Here is a 27,982-nt window from a genome sequence, read left to right as displayed (position 1 = left end):
TATTGGGTGGTGTAAGCAATATAAAAACAGCAATGCAGTTTTAGATAAATCAATGTATTGTAGCAATATTTGATCATGACAAAAGTTGTGCATAATCTGAAAGCAGGTGGTGACATTTATGGTGGTACAAATGCTGAGCGTAGTGTGGAACCTGAAGGCAGTAAACACATTTGGCGTCGACTTTGGCACTGAATGACCGGCTATATATGGCCAATCAGCTTGTACCGTACAAATCACAAGGGTCCGTTACAAAGCGTATACGTACATTTCCAATTCCTGCAATAGTCAAATCAACTTGCAACATGTACCCGTCATCATCCGTTCGACGTAGAGAAAGCATACAGTTATCCAAGCTCTGTCAAAACACATCAATGTGATCAATTTATAGATTCGACAGGAACACGATCGCATCAAGCAGATTGCTTCTTTTTCCAAATATTCTGATGAACTCAAAAGGAACAGAGGGATGTCATGCCCTTTGGGTTTAGAATTTCAATCCAGTAGCTATCAGGGTCCTGGATAAATGCCAGGCCTTTCATTTTTCCTGCAAAAAGAAGATGGGGATGGATGTCCACTGATGGATCAGTGCATACTCGCAATGTAAAAATATAATGCATAATTATTTGTTGCATTCACAAATCTATTCCCAAAGAAGCCGAACGGCAGGATTGTCCACTATGCACGACATGTTTGATTTCTCATCTTTAACCCATAAATGCACAAGTCTCGTATGTTTCACAGCCAATTATGGCAAAAACATGGCTACCTCCCTAGTGAAATGCACAGCAAGTTTACTTTTCACAAAAATACACAAACAGGTAGCATCATGGGATGAATCTTCTTGTGCCTTATGCAGCACAAGGCTGCAGGGGAGCACCACTGGCTGAGGGCATGGCTGTGTCACTGATGCAGTGCCCTCTGCTGGTTAGGGCAGGAATTTGGAATTGGTTCAGGGTGCTGGTGATTGCTCACCTACTTACAAAAATCACCGTGGGGTCTTTAACATCCATCAACTAATGCCGGCAGACAGGACACCCAGTTTAATGTCCATCCGAGGGACGACACACATTGGTCTATTTACGTTGGTGCTGCCTAAGCGGTCTCCTTAGCGATTGGGCACAATCCTGGACAGGTCGCCACTCCGACACAGGATACCAGCATGCTGGCACTCATTTTTGCTGACCTCGGAAGGATGACAGGCTGAATTAACCCCACCAGGTATTAATTAAACAGCTGAGTGGGATTTTAACAGGACCCATGGATCCAAAGCCTGCTATCCTAACCATTAAGCCAACACCAGGCATATATTGATGGGTTCCCATTAAAAAATAAAGAAAAAAAAGCGTTTATTTCAGAGCAAAATCATGAGCAAGGGTGGACTCATCGTACCGGCATCAGGTCGTTTCACAAACTTTACTCCGAGTTCTTCAAACCGTTTACAAGCAGCATACACATCAGGAACGACAATACCAATGTGTCCTGGCAAAGGGATAAAGAAAAATTAAGGGACAGCTCATTTGTATACTCTCCCTTTTGGTTCATTCAAATAAACACCTTCTCAATCGCATGTGATAAGTTATTTCGATCCTTGCATAGTCTCTCACCCATCACATGTATCACAGGTTGAAAAGAAAAGAAAAAAAAAAACAAAGCAAAATAAAGTGCTCAACTTATGAACAATGCATTTCCAGGAACAACATTAAGGGTTAAAGATCATGTACACAAGTGAGTTTTACAAATTGCCAATACCCTGTCAAGTTGAACAACAAGTCAGAACCTCACAGCTGAATAAGCTATTCCAATGACATCTGCAACAAATGTCACCAGATTAGGCAACGTAATGATGAGTGTCTGCTTCGAGTCTGGGAGGTCGGTGGTACGAACCACAGCCAAGTCATATCAAAGACTATAAAAAAAAAAAAAAAAATAATGAAAAAAGGGTACGTGCTGCTTCCTTGGTTGATGCTCAGCATTTAAAAAGGATAGAGCATAGACAAACAACTCTAGGTCAGCAACCATTGCACAGGCACGATGGGTCGAATGGCCTCCTATAGAATTGAAGGTTCTTGTAAGGGAACTCATATTATTATAAATATGTACTCAAACACTGTGAAATAACATGGCCAGCTACAGATATCTTCGTTATCAAAAACTTTCAGGTTCATAAATTACAACGATGAACGAGAATGGCACTGGATAGAGCACAAATCTCAACTAAGCTGAACAGTGTATGTTCTGTATCCCACTAATAGACTGGATCTACATCCAGACCATTCGTCCTCGTCACACCCCAAAATGTAATCGGGCTGGTTCTTGTCAACTGACCAACTCATCCACCAAGTTGTCATAATCCGGCATCCACAACGTTTTGAAATATAGTGCTCTATATCCTTTGTATATATTTCTCTTAATGGTGAAGAATCACTTAAGTAATTAAAAATTTATTGTATCCAGATCTGTCTGGATCTTCACCAAAATCAAATCAAAATAGTCCACAACTTTTTGAATTATCCTGCTGACAAAAAGACAGACAAATAGGGGTGAAAACATGACCTTCATCCACCTTCAGTGGTAGAGGACACAGTTCTCAGTTTAATGTCCATCAGAGGGACAGAACACTCAATGAATCTCCCTGCCTATCAAACACTGTGATGACAGTTTATAGCTGGGTCAGGATTCTAACCCAGGCGAGACAGGTTAGAGGCATGTGTGAGTACCTCTAAACCATCCTACATGGTAGTAAATAGAATAAATAAAAAGAAAAAAAAACCTCTATTTCAATATATAGTTGGTAAAGAGTAGAGACTAATTGATCCGATTTTTTTTTTTTAATAGAATTCTGAATCGAGATGAAGTGGGTGTAATTGTGTTTGTTTTTTATCATGGTAAAATGTGTGTTCTGTATTTCATTTGTCACTCATTTTCAGGCCTCAAATGATAGTCATATTAAAACGATGCAACGGAAGATGCAACGATGACATCACGGCCGATGTTGTTGCAGAGCTCCGGTACCTCAAAATTTGGTACTACACCACTGCCTGGAACCCACTTCTTAAACTCCTAAAATCCAGACTCACTGCTCACCTCCACTCATTTATTCCTCTTTTCTCTCACTTGTGGAACTAACTTTCCCAGTCTATTCAGTCCCATTCTTCCCTCCAGGGCTTCTAGACAGCTGATCATTCCCACCTCAGGTCATCCCCCATTGCGATCTAAATGATAGAGTTCATAGATCACAATACCCCATGCATTGTTCAAGCATCTACTTCAATTTCAATAAAATAATGATTAAATTTTTTTTTTTCATCCGGAAGTTTAGCACAATCGAAGCAGTCTTATACACCACCCTCATGCAAGGTAATAAGATGTCGCAAGTTAGGAGATAAAGACTTTATTGACCACCATAGACCACAGCGTCAATCGGCATTGGACATAGCCATATGGTGGCCTCTCCTTCACCCCAATACTGTACCCTCTCACATGCCATGAGCTCTCAAGCTCTATCTATACACACTGAGCCAAAATATTATGACCACTGACAGGTGAAGTGAATATCATTGATCATCTTGTTACAATGGCACTTATCAAGGGATGGGATGTATTGTTGTGGGGCCGAGTGTCTGCGGCGAGCACGACCGCTAGGTGGAGCAGTAGAGTCGGCTCCACCGAACACCCGGAATTTAGATCATGCTCCTCGGAGAACTCCGAAAGGCACGGGCCCTTACAGGACCGTGAATCGCCAATAATTCTGCCGCGTGGAATAGGTTTAATTGCCAATTTCAATATATTTAAGTATCCACGCAGCAAAGCTACCGGGGAATTCAAACCCTCGGCAGGCCTCGAGCGGAACGAGCCGTTATCGTGCTGGAACCGTGCGTAACCAGAGCGGATGGTTACCAAGACCCGTCGGACCAAATGCACAATTTGCCGCTTCCCAATTTCCCAACATGCACGGTGCCAAGCCAATGAAAGAAGCACAGAAACGAGCGGGTACATTAAAAAAAAGGGATATTTATTTATAATAGGCAGGGAGGGGAACACAGAAGAGCAGAGTTATCCAACTATAAGAAATGTAGTCAATGTACAAGCAAAAGCACTTAACAATTCTACTTGACAAGACAGGCCCACACACAGACACACACCCAAAGAAATGGACCCCGTAGGGTCTTTATTGAAGGTTCCCAGCTCAAGGGAAGATGAGCTGGAAACCAGAGCCATCTTGGACCTGTCCACCTCATGTGGTCTTCGACGTCCTGGATCGGCGTGACTCGAACCCGCAACCACTCCAAGTACCCGGGACGGAGGATGAAGGGCGGACGCCAACCAGCACAAGGGTGGACAAGGCAGCAAGCGCCAGAAGGCAAGGCCAGGCGATCCGGCAGACAAAAACCAACTCCAACTGCTCCCAGACGGATCGCCCGAACGATTATTCACTCCTTCTCCAGAGGGGAGGAGCCGCCTCCTCGGACCCTCTCCCTCACTGGACGGTTTTGGCGTGCAAATGCGCTCATCACCCCCGTGATTGGCTAAAAGGGGCGCCAAGTCCACTGATTGGACCGGGGGGGGCGTAGCGGGCGTCACAGAAGACCGCCCCTCAAACAGGAAGAGGAGTAATATTGTCCTGTGTTGGCTCTCATTGGCTGACCGACGGCAAACTCGCTCGCATCTCTCCGATTGGTCCAGAGACGCCAAGTCCTTCTTGAACTCCAGCCCACCACGAGCGTTATAGCATCAGGATGGAGCGAAGGTGTTGTTGTAAGTGATGTAAAAATGTAAAAGAAAACCCTATCAAAATAACACCGCAGCGCACGAACATTTAATTACCATTATACTAGGGACGGGACCCTACCTAGAAACACATACTTACCAATATAACTGATCTATAGGACCTGGCTGTTGTGTGTTCATGGCTTCCAGATTCACAACAATATTAGGCAGCAACTGAACAATCAGTTCTTGAAGTTGATGTGTTGGATGCAGGAGAATGGGCAGGAGTAAAGTCCTGAGCGACTTTGACAAGGGCCAAATTGTTATGGACAGACGACTGGGTCAGAGCATCTCTGAAATGGCAAGGCGTGTGAGGTGTTCCCAGTCAGCAGTGGCGAGTACCTACCGACGGTGGTCCGAGGAGGGACAAACCACAAACCGGCGACAGGGTGTTGAGCACTCAAGGCTCATTGATGACCCCTGTCCACCGTCCAAAGCACCGACAATGGGCACGCGAGCGTCGGAACTGGAGCTTGGAGCAGTGGAACGTCGCCTGGTCCGATGAGTCCCGTTTTCTTTTAGATCATGTGAATGGCTGTGTGCGCCATTTACCTGGGGAAGTGATGGCACCAGGATGCACCGTGGGAAGATGACAAGCCAGTGGAGGGAGTGTGATGCTCTGGGCAATGTTCTGCTGGGAAACCTTGGGTCCAGCTATTCATGCAGACGTCAATTTGACATGTGTCACCTACTGAAACATCGTTGCAGACCAGCTACACCCCTTCATGGCAATGGTATTCCCTGATGGTAGTAGCTCCTTTCAGCAGGATAATGTGCCCTGCCACACTGCACACATTGTTCGGGAATGGTTTTAGGAACATGAAGTGTTCACAGTGTTGCCCTGGCCTCCAAATTCTCCAGATCTCAATCCGATTGAGCATCTGTGGGATGTGCTGGACCGACATGTCCGATCCACCTCACAACTTGTAGGACTTGAAGGACCTGCTGCTTATGTTTTGGTGCCAGATACCACAGGACACCTCCAGGGTTCTTGTAGAGTCCATGCCTCGGTGGGTCGGCGCTGTTTTGGCAGCACACGGAGGACCAACAGCATATTAGGCAGGTGGTCATAATGTTTTGGCTCGTGTGTGTGTGTGTGTGTTTTTATATATATATATATATATATACATATATATATATATATATATATATATATATATATATATATATATATATATATATATATATATATATATATATATATATATATATATATATATATATATATATATATATATATATATATATATATATATATATATATATATATATATATAGTTACGGCTGTGGAAATTCGCAGAACACCATAAAAGGTCCTGAGTTCAGTTATATCGCTAAGTGTGTGTTTAGATAGATTTCCCCACCGTTGTTTAATGGGTTTTATTCGTGTGGACAGGGCTGTGATCTTCAGGTCGCCATTTTTATTTACTATCATTATTTTGGACCAACCGCTTTACACAACCACCTTAACCACAACCCTCATAACCACACCACCGCGTTTCCACCTCGGCACGGTTGCCAGAGGCCTGGCCTTCGTAGAGGGAAAGCAGGAGACCCCCGTTCCCCCCTGCCCCGGATGAATGGAGTCTCCACGGTGAATTCCACCCGGCGTGTGGAAGAAGACAAATATAGCGGCGAGGGAGCGTCCCCGATTTGGCGGGGAAAACGCTTCCTTCGAGAAGGTTCCCGCATGTTCTGGAAGGAGGGCGGGGCGGGAGCAGAGGGGTTGGGCGTGGGTAATAAAAAACACGCACGGAGCGTGTTCTCTGTCTCTGTCTCTGTCTCTGTCTCTGTCTCTGTCTCTGTCTCTGTCTCTGTCTCTGTCTCTGTCTCTGTCTCTGTCTCTGTCTCTGTCTCTGTCTCTGTCTCTGTCTCTGTCTCTGTCTCTGTCTCTGTCTCTGTCTCTGTCTCTGTCTCTGTCTCTGTCTCTGTCTCTGTCTCTGTCTCTGTCTCTGTCTCTGCTGGTGTTGTTGCTGCCGCTGGACACCGCGGAAGGAGCCATGCTGCTTCTGCCGGAGCTGCGTGGAGATCTGGGCTCATGTCCGAGCAGGAGCTTGGAGGGGTCGGTCGGTGGAGGTCCGGGCATCGCAAAGGAGATGTGGGCTGGAGGCGCAGCGCTGCTGTGTCGCGCGAACGTGCGGGGAGAGCCAGAGAGAGCTCGCCTGCCGCTTGGCAAGGCCTGGGCGCAACCGCGGCTACGCTCGCTGCCGTGGGGACAGGACGTCACGACTCGCCCCAGCAAGGCCTCACGAGGGTGCAGGTAACCTGCAACGGTCTCGTGGGGCCCTTTCGGTCATCAAAGCGCCATGTTATAAAGGCCCACGGGCCCAGTCTGACTCCCTTGTCTTCGAGGGGGTCTTTTCTTTGGAATGAATGTTGTGGCGCGAGTCCGATAAGTAAAACCTGCTTAAGTGTACATTAATGATAAACAATAGTCGGTTGTAGTGCTTTTACCTTGCTCGTGTCTTGTCCCCTTCCCCCATTGATTGCATCGCTGTATATGTGCATGTGTGTAAAATAAATGTGCTTGTGTGAATGTTAACCCGTTCGTTGTGTCCTTTTCCCCAAAATTGAACTGCTATCTTGTTTTCGGAATACTAGTTGGGTTTTGAATACCGATAATAGTGTTGCGGATTCGCACCCGCCGGCGTGCTGACGGCCACGTAACTCGAATCGCGGCACGTCGCCCACCGGACGGACAATCCAGTCGTGACCCTCTCGGACTAACGCCGGGAACCAGTCACGGGTGGACCTTTCGGTCTCACCGCGATCGAGCCAATCAGCCCCCGCGTGGGATAGGGTTGCTCGCCAAATTCGACCTACCTAAGTACCCACGCGGAGGGTAGACCGGGCGATCGCACCTCGCCGCAGGTCGACTTCGGACACGGGCCACTTAAGCGACCCGTTCCGTACTATCGGGATAACCGAGCGGTGTTATTCGTCGACCTCGACGGTTCGGTTAATTATCGGGCGTATTCAGCCCACTACCAACCCTTTACGTGAAGCAAGATGAGGATTCAAAGAAAGAAATGACGAAGCGAAGCGGGAAACAGTTCAACACAAAGCACATTTATTCGCGACGAACGGAAAGCACACATTCAATTCCACCAAAAGCACACAGAAAAGACACAATGCAATTTACACAAAAAGCAAATGTAAAAGAGAAGACACAATGCAGAGCTAATACCGACTACCGAGCACACGGCAACACTTATACAATTCTACTTCACAGACGGCGCCGACAACACATACCCAAAACCAAGGAAAAGAATACCCTCAAGGATGAGGCGGGCCTGAGGCCGAGACCGGGTCGCGCCTACCCGTCTGGTGATGAGACGCGGAGCGGCGATGGTGCCTCAACTCCGCGGGCCTCGCGGACAGTGTCTGGTAGGGGGTGGGAAAGGGGCCCCCTTGGTCGCACTATCTCAGCGCGGGGGGAAACAGGAGGGGGTTGCTGATGCTCGGGGTATAGAGGATTCTTATTGTCCCGCGACGAGCGTCTCCACCTCGGCCAGGTCGCGCTGTCGGCCTCCCTGGGTGCAGCTCCCTGCACGACGCGAGCACCCCCTCGTCTGCCCTCGCCGCCTCTCCACAGCTCCGTCCCCTCCGTTCGACTCCAACGCACACGACGACCAGCTCCTTCTCGCCAACTCCACCGCCCGCGAAGTCTTAACTCTCTGATCTCGACTCTCCTACTCTCTTACTCTCTGCCTCTCGACTCTTACTCTCCGCCTCTCGACTCTCCTGGACTGACGAACACGGTCCTTTTATCCGCCCCGTAGCTTCGCCCTCTCAGCTTTGACCCCCTCCCTTCGACCTTTCACCTCGCTCCCCATTGGCCTGAGCAAAAGTGGGCGTGAAGGCTTTTTGATCCATAAATTTGCATATATCGATCGCCCTGGGGGCGGGGCCAATTCGCCCCTCGCTCACCGATTGGACGGCAAAAAGTGGGCGCGTGTCGTTTTTGATCCGTTTTTGAAGCACAAAATCCGTGATTTTGTACACGCTGTTCGACGCGCCCTGCACAAGTCCAACACCGGCACCCACAGCGGGGCAAGAACGGTGGCGATGCGACGGTTGCGAGGTGTGACGGGAAGGTCGTGGCGGTTGTGGTGAAGCGGCGTTGTGGTTGGTGGTTGATGTTGTGATTGTGGTGGTAATCATGGCGGTTGGTCTAAAATAAAGATAGCAAAAGAAAAACGGCTATCCTGAAGTCGCAGCACGCATAAATGACATGTATTCCCACTAGACAACGGGTTTGGGCCTAACTACACATGTACTTACCGAGATACCTCACCTCAGGGACCTGAATGGTGGTTTGCGAATTTGGTAACCACAACACTACCCCCTCCCCTTTTTACAGACTCGTCCCGAGTCGTCAAATTTTCGTGTGCCATCATGTGTAGTTTTCCCCTAGTACATTTTACCTACGGATCCCTGAGTGCGACATTCATGGTATTCGTGTCCCCAAAATAAATAACCTGAGGGCTGCGTAACTATCTAAACAAACTCACTCACACGGACGACTTATATAAAATTGCCGGCGCTAGACAGACATACCGGGGGGCGCACTCATATTTACAGTACATCTTAACCTTAACTTACAAATTTTACACTAAACCATGGCCCAGGATCATTGAACTCTGCAAAAAGAAAAGCAGTTAGCAGGGAGCCAGGCTGCCCACATGCAGTCTCTGGCTCAAAACAATGCAGGTGACAGGGAACGTGGCTGGCTGCTCACACGCAGTCCAAGGCCTTCCCTTTTTAACTGAACGCAGTGAACCACAACGGTGCATGGGCTGCACAACGCAGTCTCCGTGCCAGCTCAAGTGGCACACGCAATGAGCACAACGAATGGATGCATGAACACAAACACGGTGCACGGGCCGCCATTGCAGGCCCGTGTTGTAGCTGCCAACAGGGCAGTTCTTGCAGCTTGCAAACTGTTGCTTGCTGATCCTGGCGCACATGGCAATGAACAGGGGGGGGGGGGCAAAGCAAAATTGAACGGGGCTGGTGAACCTGGGCAGTGGGCATGGCATGGCAAAGGCAGCAGGCAAACTCAGCCCGCAGAATAAGGCCGCTGCAGGCAAACACAGCCCGCAGATGAACTGGCCGGCACAGGCCTTGAAGTACCACAGCTGCAGACGATCCAGCCGGCACAGACCTTGCAGCAAAATAACAGCTGCCGATGAAGTTGGCCGGCCTTTGCCGTTCAGTGGAGGTTGGTGGAGGGGGTGCGGTGGTGCTGGCCACTCGGAAGGCGGGCTCGGACCTACCTACCTGTCTCCCTCCCAACCTATCGCCTTTGCCTGTCACTGTACATACCCACTCCCTTAATTTGTCAAACCCCAATTTAGCCCCAACTTATTTTTTTGTTGTTTTTATTTTTACTCCCCCACTATAAATCGTCCCCTAACCCACTTTATCGTCCTTGTTCGGCTAACCTATCCTGTCACCTAGCCGACTCCCAACCCCTACGTTCCCTTCCCGGAGGGGAATAAGGGAGAGCTAACGTCCTGTGTCGAGGCCCAATTCAAGCCTCAGAATGGCCTCCCCAGAGTTCGGCGATCTATAACCAAAGTGGGTCCAGCGGCCCACAAAGACAGCGAGGGGATGGATGGTGCGGAGGGGTACATCTCCTAATCTACCCTAACCATTTAACTGTTAAACTACCCCGGGGCTTTCAACAAGCGCCTCTCGCTTAAACTATTGGTTCTAACAAACCAGATTCCCGTCGCCTGTGTTGGTGTCCTCACAATTTCGGGCCTCGCCCCCCAATTTTCGCTCCGTGCCCTCACACGGTCTCCTGGCTAGGACACGTGGCTCCCTTTGGCAGGCACGACCCTCTGCCGAATCTCCCGCTATGGCACCCCCGGGCACTACACTGCCTCCGAGCCTACCAGCTCCCTAACACCAGGGAGTGCCCCCTATGGCACCTCCCCTGAGGCGCACACGTGGCAGGCTGGCTTCCCAGGCCCCTTTCCGAGGGTCACCCTTGCCCACAACACTGCCCACGCGGCTAATGGCGCCCCGGGCCCCCACACCAAGCAGGCGCACCCGTGCTCACTACGCTATCCCGGCCCCCCATGGGCCCTTGGCCTACCACGGCCAACTAGCCTGGTGCCCGGGGTACCCACTCAGCGATACTCACCTTTCGCAGCCACGCTCCCAAGCCCATCAACAGGGCTCCTGCACCCCTCCAAATGGGTTTCGAGCCTACATTCCCACCAACAGCAAAACGACCTCCATTTTTCAATTTGACTAACCCAGCTAACTCAATCTACACTGACCCCGGGGTCCCTTGGGCGGGAGTCACTCCTCCCCCCAATCACTCATCGCACCATGCATTCCCCATTCGCTCCATACACACAGACCCGCTGGCCTCACTCACTCACCAAGCACATGCCTCACAACTCACCAACTCTTCAACACACACGCCACTGAACTCTGCCATCCTCCTATCTGCATCCCCTAACTAACTCGTGCTCCCACGTCGTCCCTTAAACTAGTAGCACGTTCCTTTTAACACTACGTAGCTAAACTACGTCCCCTCTACACATTCACAAGTCTGTCCATGTCCTCAAATAATTCCATTAATCAATTTCCCAGGGGGGGATTTCCTCCCTTCCTACTGGGCTCGTGAACTCGTTGCAAGGCTCTGAGAGCCCTGCCCCTCTGCGGGAGCGGCTGTTCCAGCACCGACTCCTCCGGCAAGACATATCCATGAGGGCGTAAGGTCGCCCTTGTAAGGCCTCAGGCGGTCCGCGTGGACGATCCGAGGGAGGGCTCGTGGTCCCATTTTAATTTTTAGGACCACGTCACTGACTTGCGCCAGGACGACCCCCGGGCCCTGCCAAGGTGAGGTGAGCTTCGGGCATCTGCCCTTCCTTCGCCGGGGGTTAAAGAACCAAATCTTTGCCCCCGGTGGGTATTTGCTCACCTGGCTCCGGTGGTCGTACCTGCGCTTCATCTTTATGCCCGCCTGTTGGAGCTGGTGTCGTGCGAAGGCGTGGACCTTCTCCAAGCCCTCCTCCAACCGACGGGCATAGCCCTCCCCCGCGGGCCTATCAAGCCGCTCAGGCGTCGGACCGCACAATAAATCGACGGGGCTTCTCAGCTCCCGTCCATACATCAACAGCGCCGGACTACATGCGGTAGACCCGTGCTGGGACGCGCGATAGGCCATCAGGAGGTACGGAAAGTGTTCGTCCCAGTCCTCCTGGTTAGTGGCGGTGAAGAGGGCCAACTGTTGGACCAGGGTCCTGTTGAACCTCTCCAACATGCCATCAGACTGTGGTCTCAGGGGCGTTGTCCGTGTTTTTCGAATTTCCAGGAGCCTGCACACCTCTTTTAGTAATTCACTCTCAAAATTTCGTCCCTGGTCCGTGTGCAGCTCCTGCGGAATCCCATACCGGCATGTAAATCCTTCTACGAAGGCCTTGGCCACAACCCCTGCTTCCTGGCTGGGAAGGGCAAAGGCTTCTGGCCATTTGGTGAAATAGTCCATAATTACGAGGACGTACTTATTACCCTGGCGAGTGGGGGGCAGTGGTCCCAAAATGTCCATGGCCACTCGCTCCAGGGGAGCCCCAACCTGATGTAGTTGGAGTGGGGCCCTCATCCTCTGTGGCGGTCCCTTTTTTGCAGTACAGGCGTCGCATGCTCGACAACAGTCCTGTACATCGCGCCCCATGTTAACCCAATAGAACCGCCGGCGGGCCCGAGATTTTGTTTTGGTCCTGCCCAAATGGCCGCCGGCGCGGGTACCGTGCACCTGTTTCAAAATTTGGGTCTTAAACCCATCAGGGACTATCACCAGCCAAGAAGTTTGTTCAGAAGGAATCTCCACCCACTTGCGATACAAGATGTTGTCCCTCATTTCTAGGGTCCTCCACTGAGCCCAGTATGCCTTTGTTCGCGCCCCGAATGGGGCGATTTCCTCCCCACTGGGCCTCCTGTTTTCCTGGACCCATTTGTACACTGGCCCTAGCACCGGGTCTTCCCGCTGGGCCGTGCTCCATGCCAATCCACCAAATTCCTCTCCCGCGGTTAGTGGCAAAGTCGGGCCTACCACCCGGGCCGCACGGACTGGGAGTTTCGGGGAGGCGTCTGCCAATTGGTCCCTCTCCTCATGTCTCGTACAATATTTGCAGTTTTCCCTCAGACAGGGGCGTCGAGAGAGCGCATCGGCATTCCCATGAGCCTTACCGGCTCTATGGACCACACTGAAATCGTACTGCTGCAATTTTTCCAACCACCTTGCAATTTGGCCTTCCGGTTCCTTGAACCGTAAGAGCCATTGCAAGGAGGAATGGTCAGTTCGAACCAAAAATTTCCTCCCGTACAAGTACGGGTGGAAATGGCCCACGGCAGACAGCATAGCCAATAGTTCCTTGCGAGTTATGCAATAATTTCGTTCGGGCCTACTCATGGCCCGACTGTTATACGCGATCACTCTTTCCACGCCCCCCTGTGTCTGGGACAAGACTGCTCCCAATCCTTCCTGGCTTGCATCCGTGTCCAGGGTATACATCCCGTCATCGGTGGGGTACGCTAAAACAGGTGCGGATGTCAAACACCCCTTTAATTTGAGGAAGGCCTCCTGGCACTCCTCCGTCAACCGGTGAAGGGGCCTGGCTATCTCCGCAAAGTTTGCCACGAAACGCCGGTAGTAGGAGCAAAGTCCCAAAAAGCCCCGCACCTGTTTGACAGTTGTAGGTACGGGCCACTCCTCTACCGCTGTAATTTTTCCGGGGTCGGTCTTCACCCCCTCGCGGCCTATCACGTGTCCGAGATAGGCCACCTCTGTCGCGAACAAAGTGCATTTCTCTGGGCTCAATTTCAGCCCTGCCTGCCTGAGGTGCCCAAACACCTGATCCAAATTGGCTATCTCCTGGGTGAATGTTTTAGCGTGTACCAGGATGTCATCCAGATACACCAGGCATGACTGCCACGGCATGCCGCCGAGTACACGCTCCATCAGTCTCTCAAAGGTGGCGGGGGCGTTACACAAGCCGAACGGCATCACAGTGAACTGATACAGTCCCTTCCCTGTGGAAAATGCCGTTTTCTCCTTCCCCGTCTTATCCATCTCCACCTGCCAATACCCACTCTTGAGGTCCAGAGTTGAGAACCATTTAGAGCCTGCAACGGCGTCGAGGGTATCGTCAATCCTAGGCAGGGGATAGGAGTCTTTGAGTGTCACGTTGTTCAGCTGGCGATAGTCCACACAGAAACGCGTGGTCCCATCCTTCTTTTTAACCAGCACAACTGGTGACATCCAAGGACTTCCCGAGGGCTCGATGACACCTGCATTGAGCATCTTTTCAACCTGTTCATCAGCCTCCTCTCTTTTGCTCCATGGGAGCCTTCGAGCAGGCTGACGGACAGGCCGGGCCCCATCGGTGTGGATCTGATGTTGCACCAGGCCCGTACGTCCAATATCCTCGGGTGACAAGGAGAAGATCCCGATGTGTCGGTCGACCAGCTTGTATAAGGCCTCCCGCTGGGCCTCCTCCAAATCTACACTACTCCGATTTACCATATCACGAATGGGACCGGGCCAATTCCTAATCGAGTCTGGAGACTCCTTCTGGGGCCGGTCCGGCTCGACGTTATCGTCCCTCAGCTCTGCGACCTCTTTTACTGGGATGCAATCTGCCACCTTCGTGCCCTTCCTGATAGTGCGTGGTTCCGTGCTAACATTTATCACCCGTACGGGCACTACTGGCCCGTCGGTACTTACCAGGGTGCGGCCCACGACTAAGCCCGGGGTTGACGGCCCTGCCGGTAGTTCCGCTAGGCCGCAGGGGCCCTGCCACGTTGGGGGTGCTCGCCACTGAGCCGGGACCACCGCCTCGGCACCCGGGGGAATGACCACGGAGTCAGGAGCCTCCAGCTCCACCCTCTCATCCGTGCTCACGCCTCCTAACGGCAACTCCTCACCACCCAACTGCATGACCCCCCGGCCCAAGTCGATCTTACAACCACCGGCCGTCAGCACATCCAACCCTATTAGACATGGGTCGTACACCTCTGCCACCCAAACCTCTATCTTGGTTTTCACAGTGCCCAATTTAAACGACACGAAACCACGTCCTATGATAGGGGCCGTTTGTCCGGTAGCTAGCTGCAAACTATGGTTTTGCAGACGGTGGATCTCATCCCAACCGTCTACACTCGAATCAAGGACCACAGGGCTGATGATCGTGGCGCTTGCTCCTGTGTCCACAACGGCGTCTACCCCTACGCCGGCAATCTTGCACCGAATTGTTAAGCTACCTTTGCCAATTTGGCCACAACTGATGACCTGTCGCAGTTCTGAGGGCTCTTCTCCGTCTGAGTCTGCCGAACACGGCTCTACATGTTCGGCACTTCCTAGTTTCCCGGGGACTGGTGGGGGGGGTGATGGTTGGGCCTGGCTATCCCTATTGACCCGGGGCGGAGTTGGTGGTCTAGAGGGCCGTGGCTCTTCTCTTCGCGGGGGCCTTTCCCTGCGCGGGGCGTTGCACCTCCGCTGCAGGTGGTCCCCTGCGCCACAATTATAACACCTCTTCTGGTAAGGTGTTTGCCTCCAGTACGCCGAATTATACCTCCCTCCATTCCGAATTGGGGTACCCCCCGATGGCCCATCTCCCGCCCTTCCCGGGCCCGACCGCCTCTCCACAGGTCTCCCGAACCGGCGGTCGAACATGCCCTGCACCATCCTTTCCACTCGCGCTTGGTCGCCCAGGGTTGCCCCGGCTCCCAGCGCACTGTCGTGCACGGGGTCCACCTGTCGGACTGCCACCGCGTGGCGCCCAGCCCCTCCCAATGGCGTTCTGGCTGCCTCCCAGCAGGCAGCAGTATCAGCCGCCTTCTGGAGGTTGTCCGGGCGCCATACGGTGAGCAATGCTCCGACATCGGTGCCCCCTATTGCTCGAAGGAAATGGTCCAGGGCAATCTCCTCCCGGTACTCCGGTGGCATGTTGGTGTGCGCGATCCCCACCAAGCGGCGAATGTCATGTGCCAATTCTCCCAGCGATTCCTGGGGACGTCGTTTGCGCCCGTTGAGCTGAGCTTTAACAAGCTCGCTCTGCTGGTCCATGCCAAATCGGTTTTTAGGGCCGAATGGAGATCCTCCAGGGTCGCCCCTCACTGGGTACCGTGGTCAGGACTTCCAAAGCCACGCCACGCAGGGCCGCTGTGAGTTGTGCCACACCCTGCACCTCGTTCCAGCCATTGCCTCTGGCAACACACTGGAACTGGGCCATATATGCCCTCAAGTCCGTCTTGCCATCGTACGGGGGTAGCGGCACCCTCGGTTCTTTCGAGGTCTCCTCCCGTTCCCTAGGGACTCCGGGAGGAGTGTACCTCCCCAGTCCCAATGGTGCCTCACTCCCGCAGGGTCAGAGCCATTTGCCCGGGGGCTCCACCACCCTTGTCTGCGTCTGTCCGTGCCCCGCGTCGTCCCGCTTACTCTCCCAAGCCATTGGACTCACACTCCGCACACCCCCTGGAACAGTCATTCTGGGTACCCCCATTAGGCCAAAAGACCCCGCGGTCTCTACCCTCCCCAAGCTTGGCATGCTCACCCCCGCATCGGGCAAGCCTCCTCCTCCGCCTTGTGACACCGGCCCCACCTGGGCACGATCCGCCTCGAGGGAGTATATCCTCTCCCCCTGTTCCCGAAGGAGGCCACCCTGCTTCTCACACCGGGCCTCCACCCTATCCGTCAGTCTCTTCTCCATTTCCTCCATTTTTCCCTTTATTACCCCATTTATTTCCTCCCCTATCGTTCCTAACGACAGTTCCCCGACTTTTTCTCTTATTTGCTCCACCTCCCCTTGTACCTGTGTCACCATCTTATTTGTTTTGGATATTTCCTCCCTCGTTGTCCTAAACTGCTCTTCTGTCTCGCCCCGGTTTTTTCCTATCTGCTCCCCCAGTTCCTCTGTCTTTTCTCCGGCTTTCCGCTCCATTTCATTAATTACCGCCTCATGTCTCTTTCTACATTCCTCCGCCACCTTCTTTAATCCTTTCTGTGTCTCTGCTTTTACCTCCTTTCGCAGGTTTTCAACTTTGTCTGTCATTTCCCGATGTCTTCTCTCACAGTCCTCCTTCACGGCTCCCAATCCCTCCTTTATTTTCCTTTGTTCTCTTTTTAATTCCTCTATCGCCGTCGTGTTCCTCCCTATTTCCTCCTTTATTTGGTCTTGTCCCTGTTTTACTTCTCCCAATCCTTTTCCTACTTTGTCTATTTTTCCCACCACCGTCTTTATTTCGTTTACCCTCTCTTGTTTACTTTCTTCCATTGCGACTCCCACTCCTTTTACTTTCTCTTTTAACCCGGTCACCTCCGCTCGTATCTTGTCGACTTCCTTTTTCATTTCGTTTTTTAGTTCTTCCAAGCTTCCTTCTAGGCTCATTCCCATGTTCTGCGCCTCACCCCATAGCTCTTTCATTTCCTCCCTCATTTGCTGTGTATTCGCATCCATCGTCGTTTTCACTTCATTTGTATTTGTATCCATTTTTTCGATCATTTTTGCCAGCATGGCGCATAGCTGGGCCATGTCGAATGCACTCAGCTGAGCCGTTTCGGCAGGGATCGGGGAAGGGTTTTGGTGGAGGGGGGAAGGGGAGGTGTCATACACCGCGGCCGCTGCCGCTGCCATTTCGGGCTCTGGGTTCAGTTGGGCGAGTCCGTGTTCCTGCACAATCAACATTTCCTGCTCGGGGATTCCATCCTGGACCATGGATTCTACACATTCTACATCCATTTCTAATACCCCCGGCTCCCGCTCGCCTTGAGACGCCATCTTGCTTCTCTTAAAGGGTTAATTTGCTCGCTCGTAATTTGGAGGGAATCGGGGGTCGCTTCTCTCACCCCTGGACCGATTCCCGTGAATTTAGCCGGAGACAGGAGAGCCCGTTTTCCTGTTCTCCGATACCAGTGCCGCGAGGAGGGCGATGAATTTGTATCCCACTCCTGACACCAGTGTTGCGGATTCGCGCCCGCCGGCGTGCTGACGGCCACGTAACTCGAATCGCGGCACGTCGCCCACCGGACGGACAATCCAGTCGTGACCCTCTCGGACTAACGCCGGGAACCAGTCACGGGTGGACCTTTCGGTCTCACCGCGATCGAGCCAATCAGCCCCCGCGTGGGATAGGGTTGCTCGCCAAATTCGACCTACCTAAGTACCCACGCGGAGGGTAGACCGGGCGATCGCACCTCGCCGCAGGTCGACTTCGGACACGGGCCACTTAAGCGACCCGTTCCGTACTATCGGGATAACCGAGCGGTGTTATTTGTCGACCTCGACGGTTCGGTTAATTATCGGGCGTATTCAGCCCACTACCAACCCTTTACGTGAAGCAAGATGAGGATTCAAAGAAAGAAATGACGAAGCGAAGCGGGAAACAGTTCAACACAAAGCACATTTATTCGCGACGAACGGAAAGCACACATTCAATTCCACCAAAAGCACACAGAAAAGACACAATGCAATTTACACAAAAAGCAAATGTAAAAGAGAAGACACAATGCAGAGCTAATACCGACTACCGAGCACACGGCAACACTTATACAATTCTACTTCACAGACGGCGCCGACAACACATACCCAAAACCAAGGAAAAGAATACCCTCAAGGATGAGGCGGGCCTGAGGCCGAGACCGGGTCGCGCCTACCCGTCTGGTGATGAGACGCGGAGCGGCGATGGTGCCTCAACTCCGCGGGCCTCGCGGACAGTGTCTGGTAGGGGGTGGGAAAGGGGCCCCCTTGGTCGCACTATCTCAGCGCGGGGGGAAACAGGAGGGGGTTGCTGATGCTCGGGGTATAGAGGATTCTTATTGTCCCGCGACGAGCGTCTCCACCTCGGCCAGGTCGCGCTGTCGGCCTCCCTGGGTGCAGCTCCCTGCACGACGCGAGCACCCCCTCGTCTGCCCTCGCCTCCTCTCCACAGCTTCGTCCCCTCCGTTCGACTCCAACGCACACGACGACCAGCTCCTTCTCGCCAACTCCACCGCCCGCGAAGTCTTAACTCTGATCTCGACTCTCCTACTCTCTTACTCTCTGCCTCTCGACTCTCTGCCTCTCGACTCTCCTGGACTGATGAACACGGTCCTTTTATCTGCCCCGTAGCTTCGCCCTCTCAGCTTTGACCCCCTCCCTTCGACCTTTCACCTCGCTCCCCATTGGCCCGAGCAAAAGTGGGCGTGAAGGCTTTTTGATCCATAAATTTGCATATATCGATCGCCCTGGGGGCGGGGCCAATTCGCCCCTCGCTCACCGATTGGACGGCAAAAAGTGGGCGCGTGTCGTTTTTGATCCGTTTTTGAAGCACAAAATCCGTGATTTTGTACACGCTGTTCGACGCGCGCCCTGCACGAGTCCAACACCGGCACCCACAGCGGGGCAAGAACGGTGGCGATGCGACGGTTGCGAGGTGTGACGGGAAGGTCGTGGCGGTTGTGGTGAAGCGGCGTTGTGGTTGGTGGTTGATGTTGTGATTGTGGTGGTAATCATGGCGGTTGGTCTAAAATAAAGATAGCAAAAGAAAAACGGCTATCCTGAAGAGTCGCAGCACGCATAAATGACATGTATTCCCACTAGACAACGGGTTTGGGCCTAACTACACATGTACTTACCGAGATACCTCACCTAAGGGACCTGAATGGTGGTTTGCGAATTTGGTAACCACAACAATAGAATCGGGTCTGGCGATAATACCCGCTCGGTTATCCCAGAACAGAATGAACCGCTTAAGCGGTTAGTGTCCAAACAGGCCTTCGCTGAGGTACGGTCCCTCGGTAGGTTACCCGCGCGAATACTTAGGTAGATCGATATTCGGCGATTGACCCTGTTGCTCGCGGGTAGAATACGGACTGGGCCATGGTGTGGGTTGACGGCACACCCGTGACTGGTTCTCGGCGTCATGACTGAATTGCTTGTCCGGTGGGCGTGCGCTGCCATTAGCTCAAGTGGTCGTTCGCACGCCAGGCGGCGTACATTCATAACAATATATATATATATATATATATATATATATATATATATATATATATATATATATATATATATATATATATATATATATATATATATATATATATATATATATATATAAATATATATATATATATATATATATATATATATATATATATATATATATATATTGTTGTGGTTACCAAATTCGCAAACCACCATTCAGGTCCCTTAGGTGAGGTATCTCGGTAAGTACATGTGTAGTTAGGCCCAAACCCGTTGTCTAGTGGGAATACATGTCATTTATGCGTGCTGCGACTCTTCAGGATAGCCGTTTTTCTTTTACTATCTTTATTTTGGACCAACCGCCATTGTTACAACCACAACATCAACCACCCACCGCGGCGCCGCTTCACGTCACACCTCGCAACCGTCGCATCGCCACCGTTCTTGCGCCGCTTGTGGGTACCGGTGTTGGACTCGTGCAGGGCGCGCGCCGAACAGCATGTACAAAACCACGGATTTTCCACTTCAAAAACGGATCAAAAACGACACGCCCACTTTTGTTCCGTCCAATCGGTGAGCGAGGGGCGATTTGGCCCCGCCCCCAGGGCGTTGGAGGGCGATCGATATATGCAAATTTATGGATCAAAAAGCATTCACGCCCACTTTTTCTCGGGCCAATGGGGAGCGAGGTGAAAGGTCGAAGGGAGAGGGTCAAAGATGAGAAGGCGAAGCCACGGGGCTTATATAAGCGACCGCGTTCGTCAGTCAAGGAACAGAGAGTTAAGACTTCGCGGGCGGTGGAGTTGGGAAGAAGGAGCAAAAAGGAGCTGGTCATCGTCGTGTGCGTTGGAGTCGGAGCGGAGGGGACGGAGCTGTGGAGAGGCGGCGAGGGCAGACGAGGGGGTGCTCGCGTCGTGCAGGGAGCTGCACCCCAGGGAGGCCGACAGCGCGACCTGGCCGAGGTGGAGACGCTCGTCGCGGGACTCGAGCCAGAGTAGGAATCCTCTATACCCCGAGCATCAGCAACCCCCTCCTGTTTCCCCCCACGCTGAGATAGTGCGACCAAGGGGGCCCCTTTCCTACCCCCTACCAGACACTGCCCGCGAGGCCCACGGAGTTGAGGCACCATCGCCGCTCCGCGTCTCATCACCAGACGGGTAGGCCCGACCCGGTCTCGGCCTCAGGCCCGCCCCATCTTTGAGGGTGTTCTTCTTCTTGGTTTTGGGTATGTGTTGTCGGCGCCGTCTGTGAAGTAAAATTGTATAAGTGTTGCCGTGTGCTCGCGTAATCGGTATTAGATCTGCATTGTCGCATTTGCTTTTTGTGTAAATTGCATTGTGTTTTTCTTTTCTATGTGCTTTTGGTGGAATTGAATATGTGCGCTTTCCGTTCATCGCGAATAAATGTGCTTTGTGTTGAACTGTTTCCCGCTTCGCTTCGTCATTTCTTTCATTGAATCCTCATCTTGCTTCACGTAAAGGGTTGGTAGTGGGCTGAATACGCCCGATAATTAATCGAACCGTCGAGGTCGACGAACAACACCGCTCGGTTATCCCGATAGTACGGAACGGGTCGCTTAAGTGGCCCGTGTCCGAAGTCGACCTGCGGCGAGGTGCGATCGCCCGGTCTACCCTCCGTGTGGGTACTTAGGTAGGTCGAATTTGGCGAGCAACCCTATCCCACGCGGGGGCTGATTGGCTCGATCGCGGTGAGACCGAAAGGTCCACCCGTGACTGGTTCCCGGCGTTAGTCCGAGAGGGTCACGACTGGATTGTCCGTCCGGTGGGCGACGTGCCGCGATTCGAGTTATGTGGCCGTCAGCACGCCGGCGGGCGCGAATCCGCAACAATATATATATATATATATATATATATATATATATATATATATATATATATATATATATATATATATATATATATATATATAAAATGGTTCTTGGAAGTATGATGAAGGCAATTTGTGTTCCACAGTGTTCGACAATGTAATTAAATTTAATTGAAGGTTTAACGGGCTTTAAAGGCATATAAACAAATTAATTCTGGGTTTCACCCAGTACCTATAAATCACCTTAAACGTTACATTAGTTATTCATGCCTGTTTGTGTCCTTCATAACGTCCTTAAAAACAGCAAGTTTCATGTTTGGAATGATTTTAAATTTTGTTTGACCGTCAGGCAGACAGTAGAAAAATTCTCACGCATCTCTGCACATGTGCAATTGGAACAAACTCAGAGACAAAGTATAGCAAAACAGCAAACTCGTCTTCCTATCCTTCCTTCCCGATTAATGTTCAAAATATAACATTCCATTTAAATAAGCTGTTCCTCGATCATAAAATGATATGACAGATGGACAGACGGACATGAACCAATTTCTTCATCCCACTTTTCATTTCGCATGTGCAGGGTTAATGAGGCAATTCTCTGCATGTGTGTACATACATCTGATCATTATAGAATTGAAAACGGCTTGACCAATATACACCAAACTTTGCATACATGCTCAGGGTACCCAGGGTCAGGTCAAGGACATTAAATAACCCCCATAAGTGTGGAGAAACTACTTGCGATTTTCACCTGTACTTAACCGTACACATGGAATAGAGCAAGTGGTTTAAGCACCGACCCCTGCTGGAGGGTGGAGGAACTGTTGGTGGGAAATGATGGCAATTTTGAATACAAATCATCTCGCTCCCAGAGGGAGCAGGTATTACCAGTTATAAACAAGAAGCGAATACTTCGATATCACGTGGCTGGGGGCAGGAAAAGGTTAAGAATGATGAAACAATTTTGCAGTTATAAAATTTAAATGTAGACACGGTGAATTAGCATGCATGATGGGAAGAGTTGTGATGTTGGACAAATTTATATTTATAGCCCTCAGATCAAAGGAATGTACGCAGCCATAAGTGTGACAGAAGACACAGGACAGAATAGCCAATTATATAACAGCGCGATGTCACCGCGCTGTAATAACCACTTCTGTCACCAAAAAAAAAAAAAAAAAGGAAGAAATCACCTCCACAAGTCGTTTTAAAAACACTTCTGGTGAAAAACAATGAAGAACGAGAGTTACAACGCTGTGCGTCAACAACTAACGGAACAGGAAGATTATCACTTCCTGCTCAGAAAATCAACTTCCGGCGTCACACAGAAAACGTCGCTCTTCCGCATCAACCCCGCCCACAATTCACCCGGCAATCTCCAACCACAATAAGTGTGACAGAAGACAGGGCAGAATAGCCAATTATATAAAGGCACGATGTCGCCGCGCTGTAATAAAAGCCTTATGTTGACATACCAAAGCCACGTGGGTCGGAGTTTCCATTGTGATATGCCTGCTTCTCATCATTCTCAGTTCCCCAGTTGCTGAAAAAACATCGGTGCAACAGCAGAGCTGAAATGCATGGTTGGTCTCCAGTTCATCCCCCCCCCCCCAAAATAGCATCTCTGCTGAGCATTTGGCCCTGTGGCCATACATAGTTGCATCTCGTGTTGCAAGTCGATTGCCCCCGTTCATCAATCTCCCCCGACCAAGTGTCCGACAGTTACAAATCGCTAGAACAAACATCAATCCTCTGACACTTTTTCAACAAAGTTGCTCAATCTTTGCATCTCTCCCTTCCATTCTACACCAACCCAAACACAAAAATATCTTCCCACACTGACATATTGATTGCTCCTCAGAATCATAGCTGCCCGTCTCTACAGACAATGATTGAGGAGAACAATTTCTGTAGGGTCAGCTTATTCGTAACCATAACCACCTTTCTATTTCCTTAATCCCACCTACAAATTTACAGTGTACTCTTGTTCCCTCCTTCCCACAAAGAAGTACCCCAAAGCTCACTGAGTCAGTTCGATGGTGGCCTTGCGCGAGAATGTCCAGGCAGTGTGGGCAGCGTCGTCACTGGGAATCTCGTCACGTGGTTCATAGCCAAGAAAAAACAGCGAGAACTTCATGGTCGGGAAATCAAACTTCTGCAGCAATCTGAGAAAAAACAACCCCGACAAAACGTGCAAACATGCTGCTACGACTTTCAGAAGCTCCGATAAAATGGCACAATGTCGATTTTGGATCTTGACATCCACTGAACACACATCTCAGGCTTCAAACAATGCGTTTTCAGGATCATATGCAAGCGACCGTCAGGATAGCCTAAATATATAAACACTCGCCTTTGAGATGTCTATCCTGGGTTCAAATGTTGACCCAGCTACAAACCATCATTCTGGTGTTTTACAATCATACAACAATTTGAAAATGATCACAATTAGCCAAACATTTGGCAATGTACGTTAACAAATGAACCTACTCTGACAAGAGAAGAAAACACCATTCATTTTATTGTACAGGAAGTGGCAGGGCATTCAAAACTAGAACGGCACTTGAGAGCACATACCTCCGCCAGTCTGAACAGGTTGAGTTTTGTAACTTCACCTGATAGGCTGGATCTGAGTCTGGAGCTGAACCAAAAGCTATTTGGCTCGTTATTGTCACGATCCATCCACAACTTTCTGAAACATCGTGCTACATATTGCTTTCGGTCAATTGTGAAGAATCACTCAAAAATTATTGGATCCAGATCCGATCTCAACCAAAATCGAATCAATTAGTCTGTCACACACCAAACCTGTCCACCAAGTTTCAGCCAAATCCATTGTTAACCTTTTGTGATATCCTGCTCACAGACAGACAGGGGTGAAAACATAACCTCCGTTCACATTGTGGCCTAGATCATTAAAACAGCCTCGACTTCCTCTTTGGGAGCGGGTGATGTTTACGATATGGTGCATTTGCACACTGTACATCGATTCCTAAAGAAATCCAGACCAGAGAAGAATCTAATGGAAGACAAAAGGGTTTAAAAAAAACATAATGAAGTGAAATGAGAGTGAAAATGTAGGGAACATAATATGGTTAAGAGAGGAAGGGTATCAAGTGTGCTCTTAAGTTTGAGACATTGCCATTTCCATGCATGCAATATATCCATAAATGCAATCAAGAGCTTCAGCACACCAGGCTGCACCAAGAGTTGGGTCAAAGCCAACATTTTATTTGATTAGGCAGGATAGCCTTGAGGTATGCACATTCGCCTCCGAGTCGTCTAGCCTGGGTTTGAATGTCGGCCCACCTTTAAAATTGTCATCCTGGTGTTTTGCAGGCAGGGCATCAATGTGTGCGTCATCCCTCGGATGGACGTTAAACTGGGCGTCCCATCCTGCCAGCATTATTTGGTGGACGTTAAAGATCCCACGGTGTCCTTTGCAAAAAGTAGGCGAGCCAACCCCGGAACACTGACCCAATTACAAATTCCTGCTCCAACCTACATAGGGGGCACGGCATGAGTGACACAGCTGCTCACCCAGCATGTTATGCTACCTGCAACCATGGGTTGCGTACGAATGAAGAAGAAGATGATTGAGTTTGATGAACTTTCTTTTGTAACGCGGAAGTAAAACAGTGAATGCAAAGAGCCCATCGGTCATGTAGAGTGAGAGCTCTACGGGGTATTTCATTAGAATTGGGACATGGGGATGGACACGGGCACGCTCATGCACCTCATTCCAAGAACACGCGTGTAGAAATCCAAGGACTTCTTTGGATCCTTTATCCGGAGCATCGTCTGCTGCATCATGAAATCCTGAAATGAGGGGGCAAATGGACAGAAGTGACAAAATTAAATTTTTATATATATATATATATATATATATATATATATATATATATATATATATATATATATATATATATATATATATATATATATATATATATATGAATGAGGGAATGAATGAAACTTTCAAATTAAATTCATGACTTCCAGTGGTTTCTCCAACCACTTGCATCTGGGAGGTTGAAAAGCCATTGTACGATGTGGTGTCTGTTACAAGACATCAGCAGGCATGGAATTGCATCAATAGTAACAAAAAAGCCTGAATAAAGATTAAATGTGTGACAGAATCACATTGCTCACACGCACGCGCAGCACACGTGCTATTTCTCTTCTCCCTCAAACTTGTATTCCACCCCCTTATTGTCCCACCGGTAGGGTACCCGTCCAAAGGGCGACGTTGATCCAAGCATGCAACACGTTCTTCGACACATACCTTTATTTGGGTGGTGTATAGGCAATTGACAGCTCAGCCGCATCAATCACTCCCGAAAATAGAAAAATAATCCAGGTTACTTGCATGAAGAAAGAAAAAAACCCTACATTCTACTTATGATTCAAAACACCTCACTGTACTGTAAAACGTGGGGACAGGAATACTGTAAACGGTGGAGACTTGTAATACCCTCCTCCACCTGGAGGTGGCTCTCCACGATACACATTTACATAGAGAATTCCTGTCCTCCTCCCCCCCCCCCTCCTGCAATCCCCCACACTCACAAGACCACCGGCAAAGATTAAAAAACAAAAAAAAACAAGTGGTGCCAGGTACAACAAATCCTTCCCATTAAAGGCATGAAGTTATTCTGTGGATCAAATTTAAATTTGATACATCCTAAACCTGAATGTTGATTATAAGGAATAGAATAAGGAATATTTTAGTCTTAGTTTGAAGTCAATTAAACCATTTTTTGACGAAGTTATGAGTGAAAAACGATTTTGATCTTTTCGTGACCTTGACCTTGACCTTTGATCCAATTGGACCCAGAAGTTAATGGGGTCGTCCAAGGTTCATTGCCCACCTGTGGATTAAATTTGATAGTGTTTGCTAAAGCCGTTTTGCCGTAAAGTTGCTAACAGACAGACAGACAGACAGACAAACAAACAAGCAGTCATAGACTGGTACTTACGAAATCGTCAACTTGACCTCTGACCTTGTCTAATAAAAGCTGTCTCTCGAGAGAAGGTAGCGACGCAAACCAGAAGTTTCTACGATGATTCTGTACCAAACCATCAAAAATCGAATATTTGACCTCACCGTGACCTTGACCTTTGACCGATTTTGACCAAAATCTAATCAGCACTAGCCATCACCCTCCTGAATCACGTGGTGTAATTTGACATTGGTAGCTTCTTCCGTTCTTGAGTTATCATGCCTACAAACAAACAAACAAACAAACAAACTGATGACGAAAGTCATGTTTAGATTTCGTAAGTAACAAACCGGACGATTACAATATCCTGCTCCCTCCCTCCGGGGGGGATAATAAAAAACTCCCCCACACACAATTGGGGTCATGCTGATCCTCCATAGTCTGGATGTAATCGGTGCAGAACGTCGGAGGAGAAGCGGAACAAACAAACACCTGTCCGTGAATTATAACAAGGTGATCCCCTCCAAGTTTCACCCTTTAAACTTGACCGAACTGTCTCGAACGAACACCTCACCTTCGTCCCGCCATCGGGCTCTGAGCAAGCAGCCAACGTGTCTTGCTGATTCAGCGGCCCAGCTTCTCCTTCCATCGCCATTGGTCGTCGTGCGACACCACAGGTCCCCCGCTCCCGCCGAGAGCGACTTTTATCAACGGGTGATTCTTCTTCCTCTTCCTCTTCTTCTTCTTCTTCTTCTTTCACTATTCCGATCAGTATAATTATTATACCGTTACAATAATACGTCTTACTTCGACCTCACTTTACTTATTTGTTGATACAATTGTATTTTGAAGGACCATCTGCCCTTTAAAATTTGATTTACAACTTACCGTCTGGAAAATAAGGATAAAATATTTTGCTCAAAAGACAAAACATTTACAACTTACAGTCCCAACTTCTTTATTACTTTATATATATACATATACTGGACGAGCAGGGTCGCCCCCCTAGTCCCGACGGCCGATCTTGTTCAAAGCGAGCTACACGTTCTTCTGACGAATACCTTTATTTGGGCGGTGTATAGGCTACAGACAGCTCTGCGTAGGTTACATGTATGAAGCAAAAACAAACCGACTGCGAAAAAATCAAAACACCTCAGTGGACCAGAAAACGCGGGGACAGGAATACCCTCCCCCACCTGGAGGGGGCGATACACGATACACATTTACAGGGAGAATTTCCGTCCTCCTCCTCACCCCCTCCAAGACCCCCGGGGTAAATTGATTGGGGTCATGTTGATCCGACAGAGCAAGTCTGGATGTAATCGGCACAGAACTGCAGTAATCGTGCGACAAACAAACAAATCCTTACTGTAATTCACGGACACCAGTCGTGAATTATGGTAAAGATGAACAAATACAACCAACCCGTCGCTTTGTTAACGGGAATATTAAGGGGGGGGGATG

General features: G+C 49.9%; 1 protein-coding gene across 1 annotated transcript; it reads right to left on the bottom strand.

Moving 5' to 3' along the window:
- Positions 1-35: 35 nt before the first annotated feature.
- On the bottom strand, positions 36-27,282 carry GLO1 (glyoxalase I). Its single transcript, XM_085858368.1, has 6 exons — positions 27,093-27,282; positions 25,312-25,394; positions 23,600-23,740; positions 23,051-23,118; positions 1,390-1,479; positions 36-544 (listed from the first exon to the last, which is right to left on the bottom strand). The coding sequence occupies exons 1-6, from the start codon at positions 27,171-27,173 to the stop codon at positions 450-452; spliced, it is 558 nt and encodes a 185-aa protein (XP_085714494.1). The 5' UTR covers positions 27,174-27,282; the 3' UTR covers positions 36-449.
- Positions 27,283-27,982: the final 700 nt, after the last annotated feature.

The sequence above is a fragment of the Eptatretus burgeri genome, chromosome 15 (genome assembly GCF_056783735.1).
Source record: "Eptatretus burgeri isolate ZD-2024b chromosome 15, Ebu_testis_v1, whole genome shotgun sequence".
Lineage (NCBI taxonomy): Eukaryota > Metazoa > Chordata > Myxini > Myxiniformes > Myxinidae > Eptatretus > Eptatretus burgeri.
The sequence above is the reverse complement of the archived record's forward strand: the minus strand, read 5'-3'. Positions and strand labels throughout refer to the sequence as shown.